This window comes from Aquila chrysaetos, chromosome 15 (genome assembly GCF_900496995.4).
Source record: "Aquila chrysaetos chrysaetos chromosome 15, bAquChr1.4, whole genome shotgun sequence".
NCBI lineage: Eukaryota > Metazoa > Chordata > Aves > Accipitriformes > Accipitridae > Aquila > Aquila chrysaetos.
In genome coordinates this window covers 7,895,302-7,916,476 of record NC_044018.1, presented here as the reverse complement: position 1 = coordinate 7,916,476, position 21,175 = coordinate 7,895,302, and the positions used below count along the sequence as shown (strand labels likewise).

Below are 21,175 nucleotides of genomic sequence, written 5' to 3'. Positions count from 1 at the left end.
TGAAAAATGGTTATTTGCAAAGTCCTGTAAAACCTGAGATATGTTTGTTATTGGAAAGGGGAACAAAGAACTCGAAATAGCAATTCAATGGGTTTTATCGAGCCCTTGCATCCTTTTGAGGCAGCTTTATTGAGTTCCATGCAATTAGGTATGTGGAAAAGTTTCCTATAAAACCTTAAACAAGCTTGTGACTAGTTAGAAGCATAGACTCATAGAACAGCCCAGGCTGGAAGGGACATTGAAATATCATTTGGTCCAACCTTTCATGGAAAAGTGACACTGGATGAGAGTATCTAGCACCCTGTCCAATTGCATCTTGAAAACCTCTGGTGATGGGGACTCCACCACATCCTTGGGGAGGTTGTTCCATGAGAATGAAGGTTGTTCCAGGAGAATGATTGATCTCACTGTAAAAAATTTCTTTCTTATATTGAGATGAAACCTCTCCCAATGCAACTTGTACCCGTTGCCCCTTGTCTTCTCCGTGTGGCTCCTTGCGAAGAGAGAGCCTCCGTCCTCTTTGTAGCCATCCTTTCAGTACTGGCACACTGTGATAAGGTTCCCCCTGAGCCTTGTCTTCTCCAGGGAGAAGAAACCTAACTCCTTCAGTTGAAGGAGACCTAACTGATTTGGTCTGTAAGGATTCTTCAGACATGTATCATCCTGAAGGAAAACTTCTCACCTGTTCACCAATGTGTGTTCTGAGTACGTTCTGCTAGTGGTTCTTTTCAGCAGGAGAGATGGCCATGTCTCGCTGGTGCTGTTAAGGTACTAGTTTTAGAAAGGTTCTGTGATTATGTGAAGTAGATCTGTCAGGTGTAATGCAACATGCCAGTTGTTTCAAATAGTAGGATGAAAGGGTCTTAAACACGCCAGAAATTTAGATTTCTCCTTTCTCATTTGTTTTTGTTTGTTTTTTATACTGCTTGTCTCCTCCCTGCTTTCTCAGATGTCTGATGTCGTGCTCATCTCAGGATATGAAGCCTGTTGGAGTGTGGAGCTGGTCAATGAGATCAAGGCAGACATGACTGGAAACTACACTATTTATTGGGATTAAAAATTAATACAAAGCACAGGGAGTAGCAGGCTAACTTTCCATTCTGTGCATCAGATGCATTCCTTGAGTCTTGCGCTGCCACTGGCATGGTAGGCTTGTGCAAAAATGCAATGGCTGTAGCTCAGCTTTTAAATGGCACAAGAAGGTCACAGCAGGGATGACTCTGAATTCATCTATGGAAACCACAGGACCTAGGCAGCAGGTCAAACAGATGAAACGTGAATGTTTCAGCCCTGCCTCTGTCTTCCATCTAAGTAAAATCAGGTCACTTGAGGATTAACTTGTGTTGGTAGAAATATTTAGTATGGATGTACTGAAACAGATTTAAACTTTTAGTGATACCTAAGCTGGTATTAGCATCTGTGCAACTCTTGAAAAATGCAAACTTGAAAGTGATGGCAATCATAACGACACACTAGCTGAGCCTTATTTCTCGGTTAGGACAGGCTGTGAGCGTGCCATATACACCAAAGCAGCTAATGTGGTCTTTTGTTAAGCTGTAGGAACTCAGTTGCATGCCTGTTCTCTTAGGCTAAGCTGGTACAAGTGAAGCAAGTTCCCATCAGTGTTTGAACAGAGGGTTAGTCCTGGAAAGCTTAATCCCAGATTTTAAATTTGTTTTAGCTTAACTGAGATGGTCTGTCTAATACAGGTTGTCTTTTAGTTTCCTGCATTGCAACTTACCGCCTGAATTTTTAGCATAATGCTGAAAAGCTGGTAATTTTTTTTATAGCGGATTCTTCAAGATAATTTTGCCATGGAATTAAAATTCCTTGTGAACTTGTTGCTTATAAAAGCTGCTGATTGACTCATAAAGACAAGATCCCTCTGGTTAACCCACAGAGTTGGTGCTGCCTGATCATAGGGGAGATACCCCCATTGCGCGTGTGCTCTAATCTTGCCTGGAGGGACTCCATCCCCAAATGATAGATGAATTTAGCCTGTGTGGCTTGTGCTCCTTGGTTGGACTGCAGGAGTTGCAGTTAATAAGGCACATGTTGCAAGGAATTGCCTGTTTAAAAAACAAATCAACAACAGCAGTGCATCGCAAGGGCTGTTGTTCTTAAATCATGTTTTAGCGTCCTGATATTCATGATTCAGGGAACAATTTCTCCCTGTTCTGATCTTCAGAAAGAGTAAGATGAGGATGATGCCAGAGGAGAACTTGGCTGATGTCACAACAGTGACTGAGATTTAAAATGCAGACAAATTCATGAGCAGATGCAGCAGCGAGGCAGTTTCCTGCTTTGGAGGGGTTTTTCTCATTATCTTTCCTCTTACACTTCACTGTTTTCCTCTATTTTTCTTTTATACTTTTATGAATTCCGTGATGTAATACCTCATCACAGTTTTGATTTGTTTGATTGCTATTTGTATAGCGTGGCTGTATCTGTACTGAAAATGAAGGTGCAGAGAGATGCCTCTTGCTGCCTTCATCAGGCGTATGTGAGCAACGGTGGCAAGGAGCAAGTGGTGGTGCGGTTGCGGTGAGGAGTGGCCAGGGAGGTGTATGGTTTGGTCCCGCTGAACATGCACATTGCAGTTCTTCCCACACTCTTCTGTTGCTACATTTAACCTAACTGTTCAGAGCAAGTGTCTCAAGGATTTGCCTGCCTGTGCTATTCTGCCAGCTGGGTTATGGTATAATGTGTCTTTAATAACAGCACAAGTAATTATTTTGAATTCAAAAGTAATTCTAACTCGTACTGTAAGTCCTGCTTTTACTTCATGTGGTTTTTTTTATGTTTTGTTAGGCAGCACCTGATGAAAGTCAAGATGTCATTGCTTCTGCTCAGTGCATCTTGGACAGAGAAAATTATTTTGTGAGGGTAAGAAGTGGTATCTCTTCTTCTCATTTGCTGTGCACTTTCCTGCATGTCAATGTTTTTTCTCTCCCTCAGTGATTCATGAGAAAATGTCAATTGTCTGTACTCTTGAAAAACTAAATTTAGAAGTACAAACTTATGGCCTTCTCATTCTTCTCAGGATAGGGCTGAAGTGGTAACTAAATATGAGTTTAGGAATCATCTGTCTTTAGTGACTTGCCTGTTTGCACCTAACTTTTGTTCTGTGGATGTGATTAGATGGTGATGGTGGGCCTGTGAATAAAGGGCAGGAGGGCTGATCTGATCTAGTAGGTTGCCGCTGCTGCAGGGAAAATGTCCTTCTCCTGCTGCCTGTCTTGCACAGTCTGGTGCTTGTCAGACCCGTGCTCTGAGGTGATTTCAGCTCACTAACCTGGCGGGAGAAAGTGAATGATTTTCTGCCATTCTTGCACTACTGCTTAAAAAATTAGAGTCTGAATGCCAGAGCTTGTGGAAGGGAGAGCTTGGAAACAAGTGGTGGGAAGTGGAGAGAGGGAGGAGCAGAAGGAAGGGCTGGAAAACAGGGCCCTTGCAGCAGTGACCAGTCAGATCAGGTCAGCCGAGCTGCGTAGCCCCACCTGTGGAATCTTTAATGTGGTTGGCCAATGGGTTTGTCCTGGTTTCAGCTGGGATAGAGTTAATTTTCTTTCTAGTAGCTGGTATAGTGCTGTGTTTTGGGTTCAATATGAGAGGAATGTTGATAACACACTGATGTTTTCAGTTGTTGCTCAGTAGTTTATACCAAGTCAAGGATTTTTCAGCTTCTCATGCCCAGCAAGCAAGAAGGCTGGAGGGGCACAAGAAGTTGGGAGGGGACACAGCCAGGGCAGCTGACCCAAACTGGCCAAAAGGGTATTCCATACCATATGACGTCATGCCCAGTATATAAACTGGGGGGAGTTGGCTGGGGAAGGCAGATTGCTGCTCGGGAACTAACTGGGCATCGGTTGGCGAGTGGTGAGCAATTGTGTTGTGCATCACTTGTTTTGTAAATTCCAGTTATTTTATTATTATTATTATTGTCATTTTATTATTGCTATTATTATAATTTTCTTCCTTTCTGTTCTATTAAACTGTTCTTATCTCAACCCACAAGTTTTACTTTTTTTCTAATTCTCTCCCCCACCCCACTGGGTGGGGGGCAAGTGAGTGAGCCGCTGTGTGGTGCTTAGTTGCTGGCTGGGGTTAAACCATGACAAGGTTGTATGTTTTTTATTTTCCATTTCTTAGGAGTTGGACAGATATTTAAGCCACAATGATTTCTTAAATCTGAGAAAGAAGGAGATCCTTTACAAGAAATGGCTTGAGGATGTTTCAGAGCCACTGCTGCAGAAAATTGAGGACAAAATGGACAGCCAGTCAAGCAAAGAAATACAGAAAAGGAAAGAAGAACAACTCTCTCTCTATTTAAACTACTGTAAAAAGAAGGTAACAATGAGAAGTAAATTTATGTCATGGAGAGGGTTGCCTACAAAGAGTTGTGGACAAGATCAGGGGTTTAGTTGTTACTTGCTGTTCAGCTGAGTAGCCTGGAGTTCAGATATGCCCTACCTGTAACATGTTCTTCCCAAGGACTTCTGTCATGGTGACATACGTCATTACAGCTGTTTGGTGCAGTGAGCACGTGCTGGGGTCTGAAAAGAGTGAGACATATTGTGGTGGGTTTCCCTCTGTGAGCTGGACCATTTAGAGGGAGAACCTTGAGCTCTGTCAGCTGAAGCCAAAGGCTGAGCCTGTGACCAGGGAGTGGACTGCAGTCTCATGTCTCAGGAGTTCAGCTAGAGCAGTACTGCACTATGTTGGCAGAGCATGAGTGAAACGTGTTCGTGGCCTTGGATTCTACTGATCAAGCTTTATAGAAGAAAAAAAGGTGGGAACAGGGAGACACCAACATTTTTCTTAAGTCTGCATGCAGGTGAATAGACCCAACTCATGGATTCTGTAGATCTGTGTGTTTCAGTACTCAAAAATTGCAGTCACTGTAGGAAATACGTGTTGGTTTTGTTGGTTTTGCTCTGAATTTCACACCACTGTTGAGTATCAGATCCCATGACTCAACTTTCTGCATCTCAGGAGTGGATATATAGAGCAATAAGAGCAGTTACATCATCTGCCAGAAATAGAATAGTATTTTATATAGAGCAGGGTTTTGTTGTCAGTGGAAACCACTGCACACTGGAGTTATGAGACTGTAAACAAGCTTCCCACCCAGAAATGAAAATGTCACCGGAGCTGTGTTGTTTTAATGAGAGCAAATGATCTCTTTTCCAAAGGTCTGATGTGAAAGACGCATGCATTTAAACTGCACATAACGACAAAGAGCTGAACCAGTCCTACTGCTGAAGTCCTGGCATTTAGGATATGTTGGGTGTACTGTACATATCTGGGTCTGCATCAGTCCATCTTGCAAGCTTCTGTGTCAGGTCAGGACTTTGCTGGGTGTCCTCCAAAAGCAATGGCTGGCGTACTGGGATGTCTCCTTCTCCCTGAACAAGCACAGCACCACTGATTAGCCTCCACCTTTTCTCCTTGCTCTGTGTTGTCAGCTCTATCATCAGCATGTCTGAAAAGCAGGCTGAAGCTCATCAGAGTAATAGGACAATTAATTTGCTAGGTTTGCATTAATCCTGGCAGCATATGATAGATTTTGCAGAACTTAAGACAGTTCTGTGGATTGGTTAATATACTGACTTCTGGCTGTGCTTTTTTCTCTCCTCTCTCTCCTTTTTGTCCATTTTCTCATGCTCTCTTCCCTGCTATTAGGCTTCTCCCTGTCCTGTTCCCTACATCTCCTCACCTTCCTGTCTCTGTCACTGATCCACTCCCCCTTTCCATATCTATTCTTCTTCCTCTAGGCTCTGCTATTGCTCTCTTTCTCTCTCCAGGCAACCCTTTTACTCCATCCCCAAGTCTCTCACTGTCTTGCCCCTCTTTCTTCTGTCAGACTCCCCAGTGCTGTGTTTCCCTCTCCTTGTTGCTTCTGATGATTCCTCCAAGTTCTTCACTGTCATTTGCTTTCCAAAGCTGCCTTCTCCTCCTTTCCTCCATTTTACTCCTCCCCTCTAACTCTCTCCTCACTGTCCTTCCATGTTCCTTCATCTCAATCTTTCTGTCAGCTCACTTTTCTGCCTCCTTTTTCACGCCATCTGAGCATTCCTCCTTTACCTCCCTTCCTTGACTCTCTGTTGTTCCAGTGACCTGCTCATCTGTGGGGTTTTTTTCCTTAAATCTGCCTCCTTGTCACCCCCATTCTCACCTCCTCCTTACCCCCAGTCCCAGGGACATGGACTGCAGATGTATAGTGAGATGGTTGGTCATAGCATGAAGATGGCAGCAGCTGTACTTTTCTTCTAGCATCAGCAGAAGTGCCATGCTGCAGCCTGCAAGGAGGGGGAAGTTTCCCCAGCCTGGGTTGCCGCTGTCTTAGCCACAACTCAGCTTCTGGTAGTCCAGGATATTGTAGGCATTGTATGCTGAAATGCTGCAGAGTGAGAGAACCTTGCGACTTGTTTTTAAGAGCAGGCTATTGCTCTTTCTGCCAAGGGATGTGTGAGTGATAACACATCGACTGCATGAAGGGATCAAACATGGGTGTGCTGCACAGCACCTAGCATAATCAACTGAGGTCTCTGCACATATTGTAATGGGGTGATATGTAATAATAAACCAAGGGGTGGCACTAAAACTCTGCAAATTGAGACATGTTAGGGCTTACAGCTTTCCATGGACAGAAACGGGAGATGGTGAGTGTGGCTGCTGGTTGCTCTCTGGGCAGTTGTCAGATCCTGGGGAGCAGAGGCCCCTGCAGAGGCAGCAATGTTCATGCTCAGCAGTAGCTCAAGCCCCACGGAGCTGCCCAGCTGCCTGCTGAGAGCCTGGGAACAGCACAGGCCCTTGGGGCCTGGCTCACTCGCTCACGTGAGCACCTTCAACACAGTGACCTCTTAAACCTACTGCAGATCCCACTTTTTTGGGTTTGGACTCATCTTGCAGCACTCCTGAACTGTTCATGTTAAAGTATGGTTTTTCCAACTCTCAACTTGAAATCGCATCCACAGATAGCCAAAAAGAACTGTGTAGGACTGAGACCTAGAGGGCCGTGGCCTGAATGCTCCCTTTTCTTCATGGGACCCCTGGAGAATCATCTGCACAAGAAAGCTGAAAAACTTCATTTGCAAGGTTTTGGAAGAATGACTGGGAGTAGTAAGGAGAAGTATTTTATTTTATATGGTTGCCCTGTTCTTACTATTCTTAGGGCATCACTTGTGGCCTCTGTTTTTTTTTTTTTTTTTTTTTACTTATACATTTTGTTTTGTCATCTGTACAGCTCTTATTTGATGCAATTTGATGTAAATCCTGGCTTATCGGATACAGTACAGTACATTATAATTTCGAGATAAATGACTGTAATTCACCTTTCTCAGCATCAGTCTTGATCAGTGTGTCGACCTCAGTCTCCGTTCAGCTTCTTGATAGCCTGTTTGATCTGGTGTTCTTTGGTCTTGCAATCAATAGTGAATGCCAAGTGGTGGTACGTGCTGTTCCCCAGCTAACTCTGGTCATAGGGAACTTGAACTGCAGAATCTGAAGTTTGTTGCAGGCAGAGTTCTTGATGAGATGGAGCTGTGGTCTGGACCATTAGGTATGGTTCAGGTAGGTCTTTACCCCTCTATATAGACAGAAAAGCATGCTCATGACCTAGACTTGGAGCTCGCATCTCACAGACTGGTAACTTGCCTAGGCCTATGGCTGGTGAGAGCTCAGTCACTTCTTTTTTCCTTTTCTTTCTAATATCTGTTTCTTTCTTGGTCAAAACATTTTTTCTTGAATGAAATTTCCATTTTCTTGACTGCCCTAGTTGTGATTAGCATTTTAGCCTGTAATTATTTCTGGATGCTTCATGAAATCATTTATTTTTTATTTATGCCTATGGTAAATTAAAATGGATGGAGGAATTTTCCTGTTACACTTCAGTCACCTTCCTTTTGAGGTGCAGTGTGTGAAAATTCAGGAGTCCTTTCCTCCATCACCTCTGGTCCTGTGTTCATACCATGCCTGGCTGTGTAATACCTACGCTGGCTGCTCTCTCACTGTTCTATCACCATTAGCTTCTGAGACCTGACCCGCTACCTTCTTCTCCTGCAGGGCTATGTGGCTTTGGAAGCTTACGACCCATCAGAGTACGATCCGTTCTTCCTGAAGACGTGTACAGACTGCTGGAAGGTGTGATGGTTATTTATGCTGTGAGGTTTACAGGGACCATTTGACTGGCACGAAGTTAATGGTTAGAGAGGAGGCAGAGAGTGTCACTGATGTGCTGCTACAGGACTGGTGTAGAGCAACACATTGTAGTTTTATTAACTGAACAAATATGGGTCCCAGCTCCTACTGCATTTAAGCCCAAGAATGTTTGAAAATGGTTTTCACCGGGAATATGGTTTTGATCCATACTAAGCCCAGATTTGGAGGCACAGTAGGCAATGGTGGGGAGGGAGGTTTGTTTTCCTCATCTCAAATTCACTGTGGCAGTGTGGGAAGTGTACTGTCTAACGAGGGTTGGTGAGTTCCCAGGCAAGCTGGGTGTGTGCCCTGTAGAAGGAAATAATCCGACAGTTCAGATGATCTTTACAGAAGCTCGCTCAAACGCACCAAAGACTTGGGTACCTAATAGAAGAGTTAGGTGGGACTCTGACACAAATCCATGAAGTGCAATTCTCAAAGTCCCTTCTGGATGCTGTGAGCCCTCAGCAGCTACAGGGACTGAGCTGATACTTCACTGCGATGTGCCACACAGGGTTCATCAAGATCGGCTGCCTCCAGGAGATCAGATCTCATGTCTATGTTCAAACTTTGTAGCAGAGTTGTTGAATGCATTATGCCCTGCATTAGGAGCTGAGATGCTCAGTGTTTCTCAGGGCACTCAGGTCTGTGCCTCATGTTTTTATTCATAAAAAATGAGGTTGATGCTCCTTCCCTGCTAATCAATGGTACCTTGACATTTACCTCTGACTTACTTTGGTCTTTTGAGACTCTCTCACAAAGTGCTTGTGTTGGTGCGTAAGCATGAAATAACTGTCTCTGTCACAGGTTTCAATACCAACTTTACAGGATCCTCTATTAAAAGACATTCAAAGAAAGTTTATTGAGACAGGCATTATCAAGCAGTGTGAGACAGGTATTTTAAACAATTGGTATCCCTTGGGAGTGTTTCATATTGGGGGGCCATCCTTACTTGTGACAGTAGATGTTCACATGAAGCACTTGTAACTTTCCTGCCAGGAAGACCGTCTTCTACCAGAGAGCTGAACCAACTCAGTAAAGCAGAACTGCCACTGCTTCCTTTGAGCCGGCAACGTATGGATGCAGTTGAGTGGCTGAAGATACCACACGCCTACATTGCTAGTGAGGTCCACCAGACAAAGAGGTAAGAGCTAATGTGCTGTTTATTGGGAGGCAGCACAACAGCTACAGTGGATGAAGGCTCTCCTTCTTGGCCCCATAGCACAGTATTTGCTAAAACTTAAATTTAATGGTGAATTCTACTTTATTGTGTATTTCTCCTGAGAAAGGAGCGTTGGTGAAGGGAAAGCCTTCAGCTATGGAGTGGGCAGCAGGATGTATTAAAGCAGAGCATTGATGGTCAAGCTGAGCCTTGAAATAAAGTGGCTTTTGGAGGGGAGTTTCATGCATTTTCTGCATGCAGCCTGGCAGCCAGCCCTACAGGTCAAGCCATGGAATACCTCCTGGGTGCTTTACTGGAAGATATGAAAGGATTTACTGTTCATACTTGCTTTGGGTTTTGGGGTTTTTTTTGCTATTAGTTTCTATATTTTGGGAGCAGAGTGAGGTCATACTTGTATCACAGACTGGTTGAGGTTGGAAGGGAACTGTGGAAGTTATCTTGTCCAACCCCCTGCTCAAGCAGGGACACCTAGAGCCAGTTGCCCAGGACCATGTCTGGACGGTTTTTGAATATCTCCAAGGATGGAGATTCCACAACCTCTCTGGGCAGTCTGTGCAAGTGCTCTGTCACCTTCACAGTAGGAAAGTGTTTCCTGATGTTCAGACGGCACCTCCTGTGTTTTGGTGTGTGCCCATCGCCTCTGGTCCTCTCACTGCTCCACTGAAAAGAGCCTGGCTCCGTCCTCTTTGTACCCTCCCCTTCAGGTATGTGTACACACTGATGAGATTCCCTGTGCCTTCTCTTCTCTTGGCTAAACTGTCCCAGCTCTCTTGGCCTTGCCTCATGTTCGCTCAGCCAGTGTCCTTCCACTGAGGGATGAGATATGGTGTGTGTCCTGGCTCAAGCCATCAGGCTGGTCCTGTAAAGGAGCGGCCTGCACTGAGGGAGCTACACACCACTCCAGAAAGTGCATCCTACAGCTAAACTTTGTAACGGGGTTTTTTTGGCATAGAGGTTGGTTGGACTCAAAATACAGTAGAGGTCACTAATGGTGAACTGAACTGGAGCAGTGATGCAGCTGCCTAAGCTGAGAACACTAGAGAGCCCCAGCTGGCCTGCCCTGATAGAGAAGCATTTGGGATCAGTGAAGAGTGGTTTTTTTTTTTTTTTTTTTTAATTACGTTGTTTTTTGTTTTAAAGTCCCAGTGCTCTGATTCACCCCTTTTGAAAGCTCTCTGGTTCTGCCACTGCAGTACACAACACTTAAGGGAACTCCTGCTCCCCAGTGACAAAAACATCAAAGCTGAACTGGGAGCCTGATGTCCTCCTGAACCTGGCCCGCTTTCTCCCCCCACAGCCCCTGCCCTAGAGTTTTATACCTCTTACTGGCCCAAGGCTTTACTCCAGTATGCTTAGAGCAGTTACGGAATAATGGCACATTCTAGAATTAAAAAATGGTCATAAAGACAAACATTTCCTGGAGTGACTCAGTGTGGGAAAGAGCTAGTGCAAGAAGCTGTGCTGGGCAACAGCAGCCTTTGTGTTGCATGGACTGGCAATAGTTTTTACTTCTGTTTAAAGGCAGAAAGTCATCAGCCGCCACAAAGATGTCGAGAGCCGATGATGTTACCTGTCCTCCAGCTGACTGCAGCAGCAAGCACAACCATCAGAAGGTACCATTTGCAAAATATGTTACATCGTCTGCCAAAGCCAGTGATAACAGGCCAGGTCTTCTGGCGAACTGCAATAAACTGTCTTAAACATGTGGTTCTGAAGTAGCTAACCCAGCAGCCAAAGAAATGTTTGAGATGCTACTGCTCTTTCCAGCTCCAGGCCATGCTCTGCAGGCCAAACCCTACTATTTTAGGAGGTTTAACGTAGGCTCAGCCCCACAAAGACAGTGCTGATGTTGTCTGGTTTAGAGCGTGAGGGAATCATTGTATTAATGGACATGAACTGGTGAGAGAAGTTCAAGAAGTCTGGTAGGCCCCTCTTCTACACAGTGCAGGATCTGTGTGTTATCTACTGGTCTGGCAACAGCTACAGCTCTGAGTCCGCTGTATTACATGTTACAAGGAGTAGGAAAGTTAGCAGTGGGCAGAGGGAATGGCAAAGCTTGCAAAACTTTAGCTACAGCTGTTGCAATTTTGCATGAAGCTGAAGGAGGTCACCTTGAGATTTAAGAACAAAGCCTCCCTTTGAATGAGGAGGAGAAGGAGGTGCTCCTGGCTATGTGTGTGGTTGGCAGATGTGTACACAGGAGTGGCTTAGAAAGCACTGATAAGGAAACAATTATTTGGTTTTGGTTGTTCAAATCTTCATTAGAACTCCCATAGTGAATGTCTTGCAAAATATTATTTGCAAAATAATGTTTAGGGTACTACCAAGGTTTCAAAGGACTTTCTCCTGGGGGCACTGTACAAAGCAGTGAATCAAACTTTAACATGCATATTGAGTGTTCTGAGAAGGCAGGACATAATTAGGGGAGAGGAGATGTCTAGTACTTTTCAGAGGGTCAGTGCTGAGCAACAAATGCTGTCAGTGCCCTACAGCTCAGCTTCTCTCTTGTTCCAGCATGGTCTCTGTCTCCGTGCTAGTGTGCCTGCACAGCAGCTCCGGCGTCAAAGCCAGAAAGCAGTTTTCGCAGTGCTTTTTCAAGAGGCTCCAAACTCCCACTGTACAAACACAATCTCTCAAGAGTTGCCAAGATTTAGTTTTATTTAGGATTAGAAATACTGAACCACAGAAAACTGTTAAAATTAACAGAGGTTGACTCAGCCCTGTAACAGGAGGGTACACAGATGGCAATCGGGTGTGAAACTGTCAGACACCAGGAGGTATTGCTGCGCCCATGGAAAACAAGGGCAGGCGCTGCTCAGAATTGCATGCTGTGCTTTTTCAACAAAGCAGTTTAAGGAGGCAGTAAAATGGTTACAATGTATCAAACCTTTTATAAACAAACTTTTTTTTTTTAACCATCCCTGATTTTAGTGCCAAGAGAAAGTTTTTGCTTTCAACCAATCTCATTTTACAGATTCGTGTTGGGGGGAGAGTTCCCTGGAGCAAACCTTTTAAACTTGTAATAAACTTTTCTTGAATTTAATCCTGTTTTTCTCATTATTTCACATTCCCCTGTACAATAAAATATACTTTTAAAAAATCACTATGCATCAATAAACATCTGTAGACAAATTACATTAATAAACTTATATTTTACTCTCTATATACATGTTGGCAATATCAAAGCTTCAAGATTCACAGGGAGGTCTGTAAGACCAAAGAAATGTACACAAATAACTTACATTTAGGAAAAAAACAAAAGCTGAAGAGTATTTTTCCACAGTATTGTGGGTCACAGTATTTAAAATATTTTTTTCTAGTTATTCTTCACAACCACATTGTCTCAGCAGAGAATGATGAATCAAACTGAAGCAGAAAGAAAAATCAAGTAGCAGTTACTGATTTCAGTGCAGAACTAAGTCAAGTAAAGAACTACACTTGATTCTTAAAGAATATACAATATATCGGAGAATTCTCCAGTGCTAAGGCTTCTTCAGCATTTAATCTTTAAAACTATCATCCTGAGATGGGAAGATTCCAGTGGATATCACTTTTTTCAGATTTCAAATGGAATGATTCTAGTGCTGAGCTTAAACCATTCCTCAGTCTATACGTTAGACTAAGTGGTAAAATGCACATACATCTTGATGCCACATTTCTACTTAATACTTTTTATGGCCCTGAAAATGGAAACATTGGCATCCAAAACCAAGATATTCCAACATAACAAAAAGGCACTGAGCTATAGTACTGTATATACAGTAACATTTGTGTTTGCATAGATCAACGACAACTTTGAATGCTGCAAGGAACTAAACACAACCAGTAACTATGAGGAAATATGGAAGCAGCAGGAACTCTTGCTTAATAACCAGTGTGGGGCAAGGAATCTTTTACAAAAAAAATGTTCAGGCTGTCAGCTTCAGTTGTCCTTCATAAATTAAAAAAAGTGTTCTTAGAGGAGTGTTTTCTGATCAAAGAGTTGCAGGTCAAAACGGACCCAGACTTCACCTGTTGGAACTTCATGTAGCAGTAAGTGCTTCGTTGTGGGGCCTTTGCTTTCTTGTTCTGTTCTGATTTTTGCTACTGGAACTTCAGTGCGACCCAAAAAATCTGTTGGGCAAGTGAGTAAGAAATTTCATTAAGCAAAGACGTTAAGCTTCAAAAATCTGAAAGTGTCAGGTTAAGCAGGAATGCTGCATAGTATGTATTCAGTTCCAGAGCACTGCTCCCAAGCTTCCTGTTTGACTAGACCTCAGCCCTGTGTAAATCAGCCAGCAGTGACAAATAAGGGTCTTTTGTCTTCTAAAAAATGCTATGGAATTAGGATGGGAAATATGCCTTTATGTCACAGTTTGATCCAAGGGCTTTAAAAATACAGTTCCCTTTCAGAAACACAATTTCAAATGTTCTCCTGTCTTAGAGCTGGAAGGTCAGAGTTAAGTGATGGAACCTGTTTACCAGTCAGTTGTGGTGCCACAAAAAAAATTCAACTATTTTGACTCAGCCAACTTTTAATTAGGGGGGTGTGTCTGTGTCTCTGTGTCTATGTCTGTGTGTGTGTGTCTATGTCTGTGTGTATGTGTGTCCAACTGCGAGCAGAAGCCTAGCAAAGTCATGTTACCTCACGGGAGAAAAGACCGAGCTATAGTTACACATAGGGCAACTCAGGTCAGGGCAGTACTTTGCAAATCTGCAGTAATCAACTGTATGTCAGAGCCCTGAAAAAACACTTAACTTTTTAAAGAGTACTAGAAGCAACTGACTGCCAAAAACGTGCTCAGTTTCCAAGGAAAAAAAGAAAGCTTATCAAGCTGTTGCTGTGCAAATATAACCTAGCACCTTATTTTCAGGCACGTATAGTAAGAGAGAAAAACTTATGCTTTCAACTTCTCTGTCTCTCCGTCTGACAAAAAAGTAACTCTGTGTCTGATAAAAAAGCCAGAGTGGGATCAAACCTGACTGCCCAGAGCTGTTGGCTCCAAAAGGCTATTGAACCTCTGGAGTAAGGAGGCATTGTTTTTTACAGAACATTTCTCAGGAAGCAATCATACCTACAGGCTCTTGGAACTGCTGGTGAGGAACTGTGTACCCCAAGTCACAAGAAAGCATTCTTTTCCTAAAACAAATGTTCACGCTTACCATCGGGTGAGAACTGATCCCTGTCAAACATGGTGATACACAGGACATCCTGATACAGGTCCTTTATGAAGAACTGGCAGTTGAAGTTCCACTTGGGGTTCAAGGTGTCCTGCAGGGTCCTTGTAGTGTAGCTCTGAGAGCCCATGCTGATTTCACAATATGGGTTGCTCTTCCCTAAAGACAGAACAAGCAGTGAAACACCTCTGCAGTGCAGAAGCCTCCCTCCCTGTCTGGAGGCTGCTTGGCCACACATCAATGCTGCTGTCCAGAAGATGTGGGTCAGGCAATCCCTATATCCTAGAGCAGCACAAAGCTGGTTCTTTGCTCAGTCCTCTGAAGCTAAATAATGGTGAATTCATTCAGAAGCTGTAGCTGAAACCACAATGCTTCCCAAATCACCAAACTCCTCTCAGCAAACGTCACAGGAATAAAAGTGATTTGACACTATTTCCTTCACTTACCATTGGGCTTGCAGGCTTTTAGTTCTGTTGCTTCAATCACATGCACCATCAAGCGCCCTATTCCCGAGGTTTTCTGTGAGCGAGCTGTGAAGAAGTCAGAAATAAATGGATTGGTTGTAACCGTAAAAACTGGCAATAGATCTGACGAGGGAGATCCTACATAGACACCGTGGCATCCTCTAGAAAAGGCCCTGCGCACGTGTCCACATGGATGAGAGGGAAATACAGAACTCGGTAGGTACCTTGATAAGCCTTTTCACGTTTCTTCTTCTCAGTTTCAATGTACTGCTCTGATGCTGCTTTGATTTTCTGGACCCAGGCAGTACTGCAAAGAGCAATCCCTATAGTCAGGGTCATACCACAGGCAGGAAATTCTTCACTATCAGTGACTCTGCCCCAATCTCTTTTGCTTCCCCCCCCCCCCCCCCCCCCTGCCACTGGGTTTCAGAGGCATCACGAATTGAGTTAGTTCAAGGACTAAAGCGATGGAGTTTTTGGATTTAATCTTATGCCCCATTTCCACACCAGCCTCAATAAATGAAAGTGGGGCTGCTGTTTTATTAAGGACTGCTGGGTCACCTTAAAGACCGACCAGGACTGGGGAAGAATCCTATGGGATGCTGGACTTTGCAGCCCCAAACTATTCTTCTACACAACTGTAACACTGAGGAGCAGCAGACTGTGGGAGCAGCTCGGAACACCTGGCATTTGTTTTCAAGAGTGACCGTTAGAATTTGTTGTGCTGCGTGTTTGCCAAGCCTTGAAGAAGTAGTTTCACAAGGTCAGGTTGGAGGATGGCCTTGTGTAGGCCTGGGAAGATGTGGCTGAAGACAGTCACGAGTATGTCTATGGAATGTTTTTATCTTTAACTGTTCTGAGGACTGGCAAACATCCCAGCTGGGCCAGATATGCCCTCCTGTGCTAGTAGTATTGGCTGTGAGCCGTTAGTACTTTCTGGATCTTTGTTGAAACATATATAAGTTGGACTCTTTTGTGAAATAAAGGGAATCTTGCACAGAGAGTCTGAGCGCTTAATTGAGTCTCCGCATAGATGTGACTGGATTCCACTGCAAGAGCTGCCATGCAAGCATAACAAAACCAGAGAAAACTTGTAATTCAAATGAGAGTCAAATGAGTTTATTTCCTGACCAAGAGACTAAGCCCTGTTCTTGAACTCAGAGACGCCCATGTCTGCTCACTGGAAACACAGCCTACAGCCAGGATCAACAAGTGTAAGCTCAGATCTACATTTTCACTACTCACCGCTCATTAATGTTGTCAGTTTTAAGCGTGTAAACTCTGTCAATGTGTGATATGTGGAAAACTGGCTCATCACTTGAAGGGTCTGTGGGCAATTTCACTAGGACTTCATTAAGGAAAACAGGCTGAAAGAAAAGCAAACATCACTGTGGCAGCATCACCCTGACAATAAGCAAAAACTTTACAAGGATGTTTAAAGACATTGCTTTACTGTAGGGAAAATGAAAGTCGTAGGACACAGGACGAACAATCAGATCACCATGTAAAGGATGTGAGAAAGGACTGAGAGAGAAACTACTCCGGCGATACACCCCATTCTGCCCTCCTAGATGAAGAGCTTTGTGAAAGGGGCAGGACTGCATAAGCACAGCTACAGTGTGGAGCTTGGAAACCCTGGGAATCTCTCAGGTTCCCTGCCGGAAAGCAGCCCTGATACTTAACCTTATCCCCCAGCTCCAGAATCTTGAGAACACACACTGTGTGGACACAGAGACTAAGTTTTGCACCTCTTACTGTTTTCTAAAGGACGGGTATTTTCTTGTGGATGCAGGAACTTGTGCAAACTTAAGTCAAGGCTCCTGCTTCTGAACATCCCACTCAGCTGCTCAGGCACGATGCTATTTCTGCCCTTTCACTCCAAAGTGGACAGAAGTGTTTATTAAACCAAGACACAGAAGCCTGTCCTTTTCTGGGGACTAAGCCAGCAGCACTCGTGCGTGTTGGCTGCCAGTACGTGCCCGTATGACAGCAAACGGTCAGACGGGGCCAGACGGCTAACCCCAGCAGGGAGAACGGCATTCCTCATCAAAAGCCATGTCCCACTGTATCAACATGACCACGGGGCACCTCGATTCACTCACCATTTTGTACATTTTGAACTGTGAGTTGGATTTGGGGCTGAAGAGTTTATCGGAGCCAGAAGATACAAACTGTTTAACCATGTAGGTGAGCAGGAGGAAGTCATTGAAAAGGAAGCCGTACAGCTCCTTATTGCTCTTGGCCTTGTACAGCTTGCCACTGTGCAGGAGTTTCCGTGGTCCCAAGCAGTTCGTGAGGGAGTTGAACACAGGTTGCTAGGAGAGACAAAACTTATTAGCAGCAGCAAGTTAACGCAGACATCAGTTCCTGCTCCTTTTCACAGTGGGGATTGCTGAAACTACTTAAAAAGCTCTTCTGTTTTGTTTAATGAATTTAGTTACAAATGAAGAGAAGGGAAACTGTTTTATGATCTGCCGTGGTATCAGCACTACTCCCAACTCAAAGTAGATCTAAGCTTCACCAACAACACATGCAGGGGTCTGACTGGATGAAGGCATTTAACTCATGGCCACTTTTCTGTTGTCCAGAAGCTGTGTTTAAGAAGAGCCTGCAGAGTCTGCAGCCAGGTCATCTCTTATGGGTGCACGATTAGGTGATGGAAATAGGACAGACCTTCCGGGCCTGTCAAGCCCTGGTTCCTTACACAGCCAAAGGCAAACTGTCACAACACCTCGTTTTGAAGGCTGTCCTGAAAGGTACAGGAGCCCGAACCCCACATATCGTTGAGGATCTGACACTGAGGGCTTCTGTGCCCTTTCTGCATGAAGGAAAACCCTGGGAAACACACACTAAGTGCAATTCCACATAGTAACACCTGACTTAGCCCAGTGGCAGCACAAGCAGAACTTCAGAGATAAAGAGTTACTTCTGTTCGTTTAACGGTTTAAATGATATCAGTTTTAAGCTGATAAATCAAGATTTCTCCACTGCCAAAATCATGCAAAAACAAGGGCTCATCACATGATGGCTGTGAGCAGAATTTAATAAAAGCTTCTTTGCCAAAAGCTCAGCAGTGGATCACGTTCCAAGAACGGATGTGAGCAAGGACTCCCATTCCTTCCCCCAGCCTTTCTGAAATGACACGGAAAAGCCTCTGCCGTACAGCGTATCAATGTGGCTACCTCAGCAAGACCTTCGCACTGGACGTGGGACTGTATCCATTCCAGCCTGTCCGAGTTCTCCTTCTCACGCACCCCTTCGTTAACTTGAGAGCACAGCTCCTCCGCACGCTCCAAGGCAAGCTTGAGGTTACTGTGATCAGGGTGATTTTCTGGAGTGTTCTCTAGAATCTGGTACGGATCAAAAAGGGAACAAAATGAGATAAAATCAGAGGTAAGCACAGGTACTGCTCCACACTCTCAGAGAAATCCCCATAAAGGGACAAGGCCTTTTTTTGCTTTTGCTATTGAGAGCAAACTCAAAAGCATTCACCTGCAAAACCTCACTTAGGGTACTCACACTCTTTATGAGCAGAGGGTAGCGGGTTATTCTTTGCATAGGTTTCAGGAGGAAACTGGAGAGGGGCATTCCTTTGCAGCGAGGGTCCAAGGCAAGTTTCTGTGGTGCAACCCAGAGATTTAACAGAGACATTGCATTACTCATCAAGAAACAGCTGCCTCACTGCACTGAAAACTGTCTGATCAGATTCATTTTTCCAGGCATTCCAAGAAATGTTAGATTTTTTTGGTAAACAAACAATACTTGTATCTAGAACAAACAGGAAAGCCGGTGCTGTCATTGTACCCAGATGCTTTGCCAGCATAAGCCATAGGATCATTGTTCACGCAGAATCCTTACATTCAAAACCGTTCCAGCTTTTATTTTGACATTACAGGCTCCACTCAGGTTGAAAAAAACAAAGCACTGAAAGAAACAAACGCCTGATGTCAACAGTTCTGGCATTTCTCCTTTCATGGCCTCAAAGCCATCGCATCAGCTGCAGTATGGCAGCAATTCCTTATTCATTCACAGTGTGCCTGCCTGTGACGCTCTCGGCACACCTCTGGCCCTGGCTGCAACCCCACTGCTCAGACACACTGCACACCCCACTGAATTCCAAGCGCGTTCAGAACAACAGCTTTTTTATTTCCACTCCACAGACTCTTACCCCTTCTGACAGCATGAATTTTTGGGAAGGTGCAGACACCAGCACCATAGCTTTGTGAGGTTAGCGCTACACTGAGGTGGGAAATGGAGTAATAAATTAGCTAGAGAGAAAGACAGGTATATAAATAAAAGGCACACACAGTGTTAACCATGGTCATCATATAAATACACCTTGGAAGGTTCTTAGCTATTTTTGCAAGATTTTACTCTTCCGCGTTATCTAGTCGATCTGGTTAGACGGGCTCCTGTCGTTGAGGAAAGAAGGCGGCACAAAAGCTACTGAATAAGGTACCTTTAAGTAGTCTTTGAAATCAGCATCTTCATCAGTTTTCTGCTGCAGCAACGAAGCTCCGTTAAGCTGGCAGCTGCAGAACCGAATGTAGGCCTGCATGTGAGAGAGCTCTGCTGCTAAGATGTCCCCAATCATCTGCACTGGCATTTTTTCTCCTCCCGTTTTCTTACGCACTCGCAAGGCTCTGAAGAGGAAAAAAACCATTCAACTTTGCTGCCAAGTCTGCGAGGCCTAAATCAAGATCCTTACAACATCCGTCCCTGAAAGGACGCAAGTCTGCGAGGTGAATTCTCTTTACAAAGCACGGGGGTTCCAGGCGGCTCAGGGTCCAGCCTGAACCCCCAGGAAGTCACCAGCACAACACGCTGAGCTGAACGATCTGCCTGATGGGGTCTGTGGGACTGAGACTCTCCTTTGAGGTTTGTGGGACAATCGGCATCAATCTCTACATTCAATCAGCATCCCATTTCAATGAATTATTAGCACTTTGTCTCTCCAAAGTTTACTTTTAGAGAATAGAAGGTTGCTTTGCAGAAAACTGGGAAGAACGCCTCCCGTGCACATGCTTTTGTGTAGGCTCTATTTCTAAGGTACATCTGTTCTTGCTGTTTATTCGCCCCCTCTCTTTTGCAACAACTCCTTCTTTGTGAGGTAGTCTGAATGCATTTAGCTGTTCTGAATGCACACATGCACAGGAAATAATGAGCGAGGACAGAAATATTTACTGTAAAACCAGAAAACTTCCTGGGGAAAGGAACAAGAGAATAAAGATGAAGAGGAAAACATAAAAATGCAAGTAAGTACTCACTTCAGTAACTTTGTATTTGACATGATGAGTTCCTTCCAGTTAACAAAGATCAGCCCCATTTCTCCTTCTGTGAGACAGCCTGAATCAGCCATCGGTTTTTGGAAAACCTGCAGTCAAAAGATCAGAAAGGTGAGCAATTCTTCAGAAACAAAAGCACCTCAGCCTCTTGTTCAGCTTAGCAGTGATTTTGCTTTTTTTGAATGCTCAGTGTCCAATATCTTAGAAGTTAAAAGCAATTCCTTACGAGCACTTGTGACAGCTGTCACTATTTTTCCTAAGCACGTGACCTCATTCTGACACCAGCATTGCCATTTGCAAAGCAGGGGCAAGCACTGGCACCTGCAGGCTGACTGTTCAGCAGACGAGCATTCCCATGATTTCAGAGTCAATTGCTACGCAAATTACACTTACGCATCACACCTGTCCCCATACCCAGAGCACTCATAGTCAACCTGTGTGCAGAGCTCCAGCTTTTCAGGGGCTCTCGGCACAAGACCTCTGGAGAGCAGAACACCTGTGTAACTCAGTCTATTTAACATCTTTAACACTTCATCACACAGTTGTTTTATATAGAGAGGTCAAGTCAGACGCCCAAGACCACCTAATGCTGGCCAGTTCCTGCCCTGCCTGGTGCGGGGGTCTTGCTTCCAGAAATAAAATTGGAGATGAAGGCAGACGATAAACTTTTATGGTGCTTATACAGCTTCTGTCACGAGCCTGTGCAGCTTTGCTAGACACCCCAGCCCAGCCCAGCCCATCATCTTTACACTGAGCCCAAACACCTCAGAACAGGATTTGGAAAACTGGAAGGTCCTTTAAGACAATGGCTTTCCCAATGTGATGTTTCTGCCTGGTGGACAACCACGTAACATTCACTAGAACGGGAGGTGCTCACACACCTT

At 44.4% G+C, this 21,175-nt stretch overlaps 2 protein-coding genes across 15 annotated transcripts in view; one reads left to right on the top strand and one right to left on the bottom strand.

Moving 5' to 3' along the window:
• FAM228B (family with sequence similarity 228 member B) overlaps positions 1-21,175 on the top strand; it is a 43,760-nt gene that overhangs the window by 5,691 nt on the left and 16,894 nt on the right. For 9 of the 10 annotated variants that reach the window (XM_041128907.1, XM_041128906.1, XM_030037851.2 and 6 more), the window contains 6 exons: positions 2,812-2,886; positions 4,153-4,350; positions 8,068-8,145; positions 9,010-9,097; positions 9,202-9,346; positions 10,907-12,428. In XM_041128907.1, the coding sequence (XP_040984841.1) occupies positions 2,812-2,886; positions 4,153-4,350; positions 8,068-8,145; positions 9,010-9,097; positions 9,202-9,346; positions 10,907-10,949 (627 nt within the window). In that variant the 3' untranslated portion in view covers positions 10,950-12,428. Of the gene's footprint in view, positions 1-2,811; positions 2,887-4,152; positions 4,351-8,067; positions 8,146-9,009; positions 9,098-9,201; positions 9,347-10,906; positions 12,429-21,175 lie in introns of those variants that run through there. The other variant, XM_041128899.1, reaches the window with a different exon arrangement.
• Positions 12,026-21,175, bottom strand: part of ITSN2 (intersectin 2) — an 86,035-nt gene continuing 76,885 nt past the window's right edge. For all 5 annotated transcript variants that reach the window (XM_030037843.2, XM_030037847.2, XM_041128897.1 and 2 more), the window contains 10 exons: positions 20,274-20,380; positions 19,466-19,649; positions 18,526-18,624; positions 18,189-18,356; positions 17,109-17,321; positions 16,252-16,373; positions 15,231-15,313; positions 14,989-15,072; positions 14,528-14,701; positions 12,026-13,498 (listed from right to left, as the gene is read on the bottom strand). In XM_030037843.2, coding sequence (XP_029893703.1) covers positions 13,341-13,498; positions 14,528-14,701; positions 14,989-15,072; positions 15,231-15,313; positions 16,252-16,373; positions 17,109-17,321; positions 18,189-18,356; positions 18,526-18,624; positions 19,466-19,649; positions 20,274-20,380 — 1,392 coding nt within the window. In that variant the 3' untranslated portion in view covers positions 12,026-13,340. The remainder of the gene's footprint in view (positions 13,499-14,527; positions 14,702-14,988; positions 15,073-15,230; positions 15,314-16,251; positions 16,374-17,108; positions 17,322-18,188; positions 18,357-18,525; positions 18,625-19,465; positions 19,650-20,273; positions 20,381-21,175) is intronic.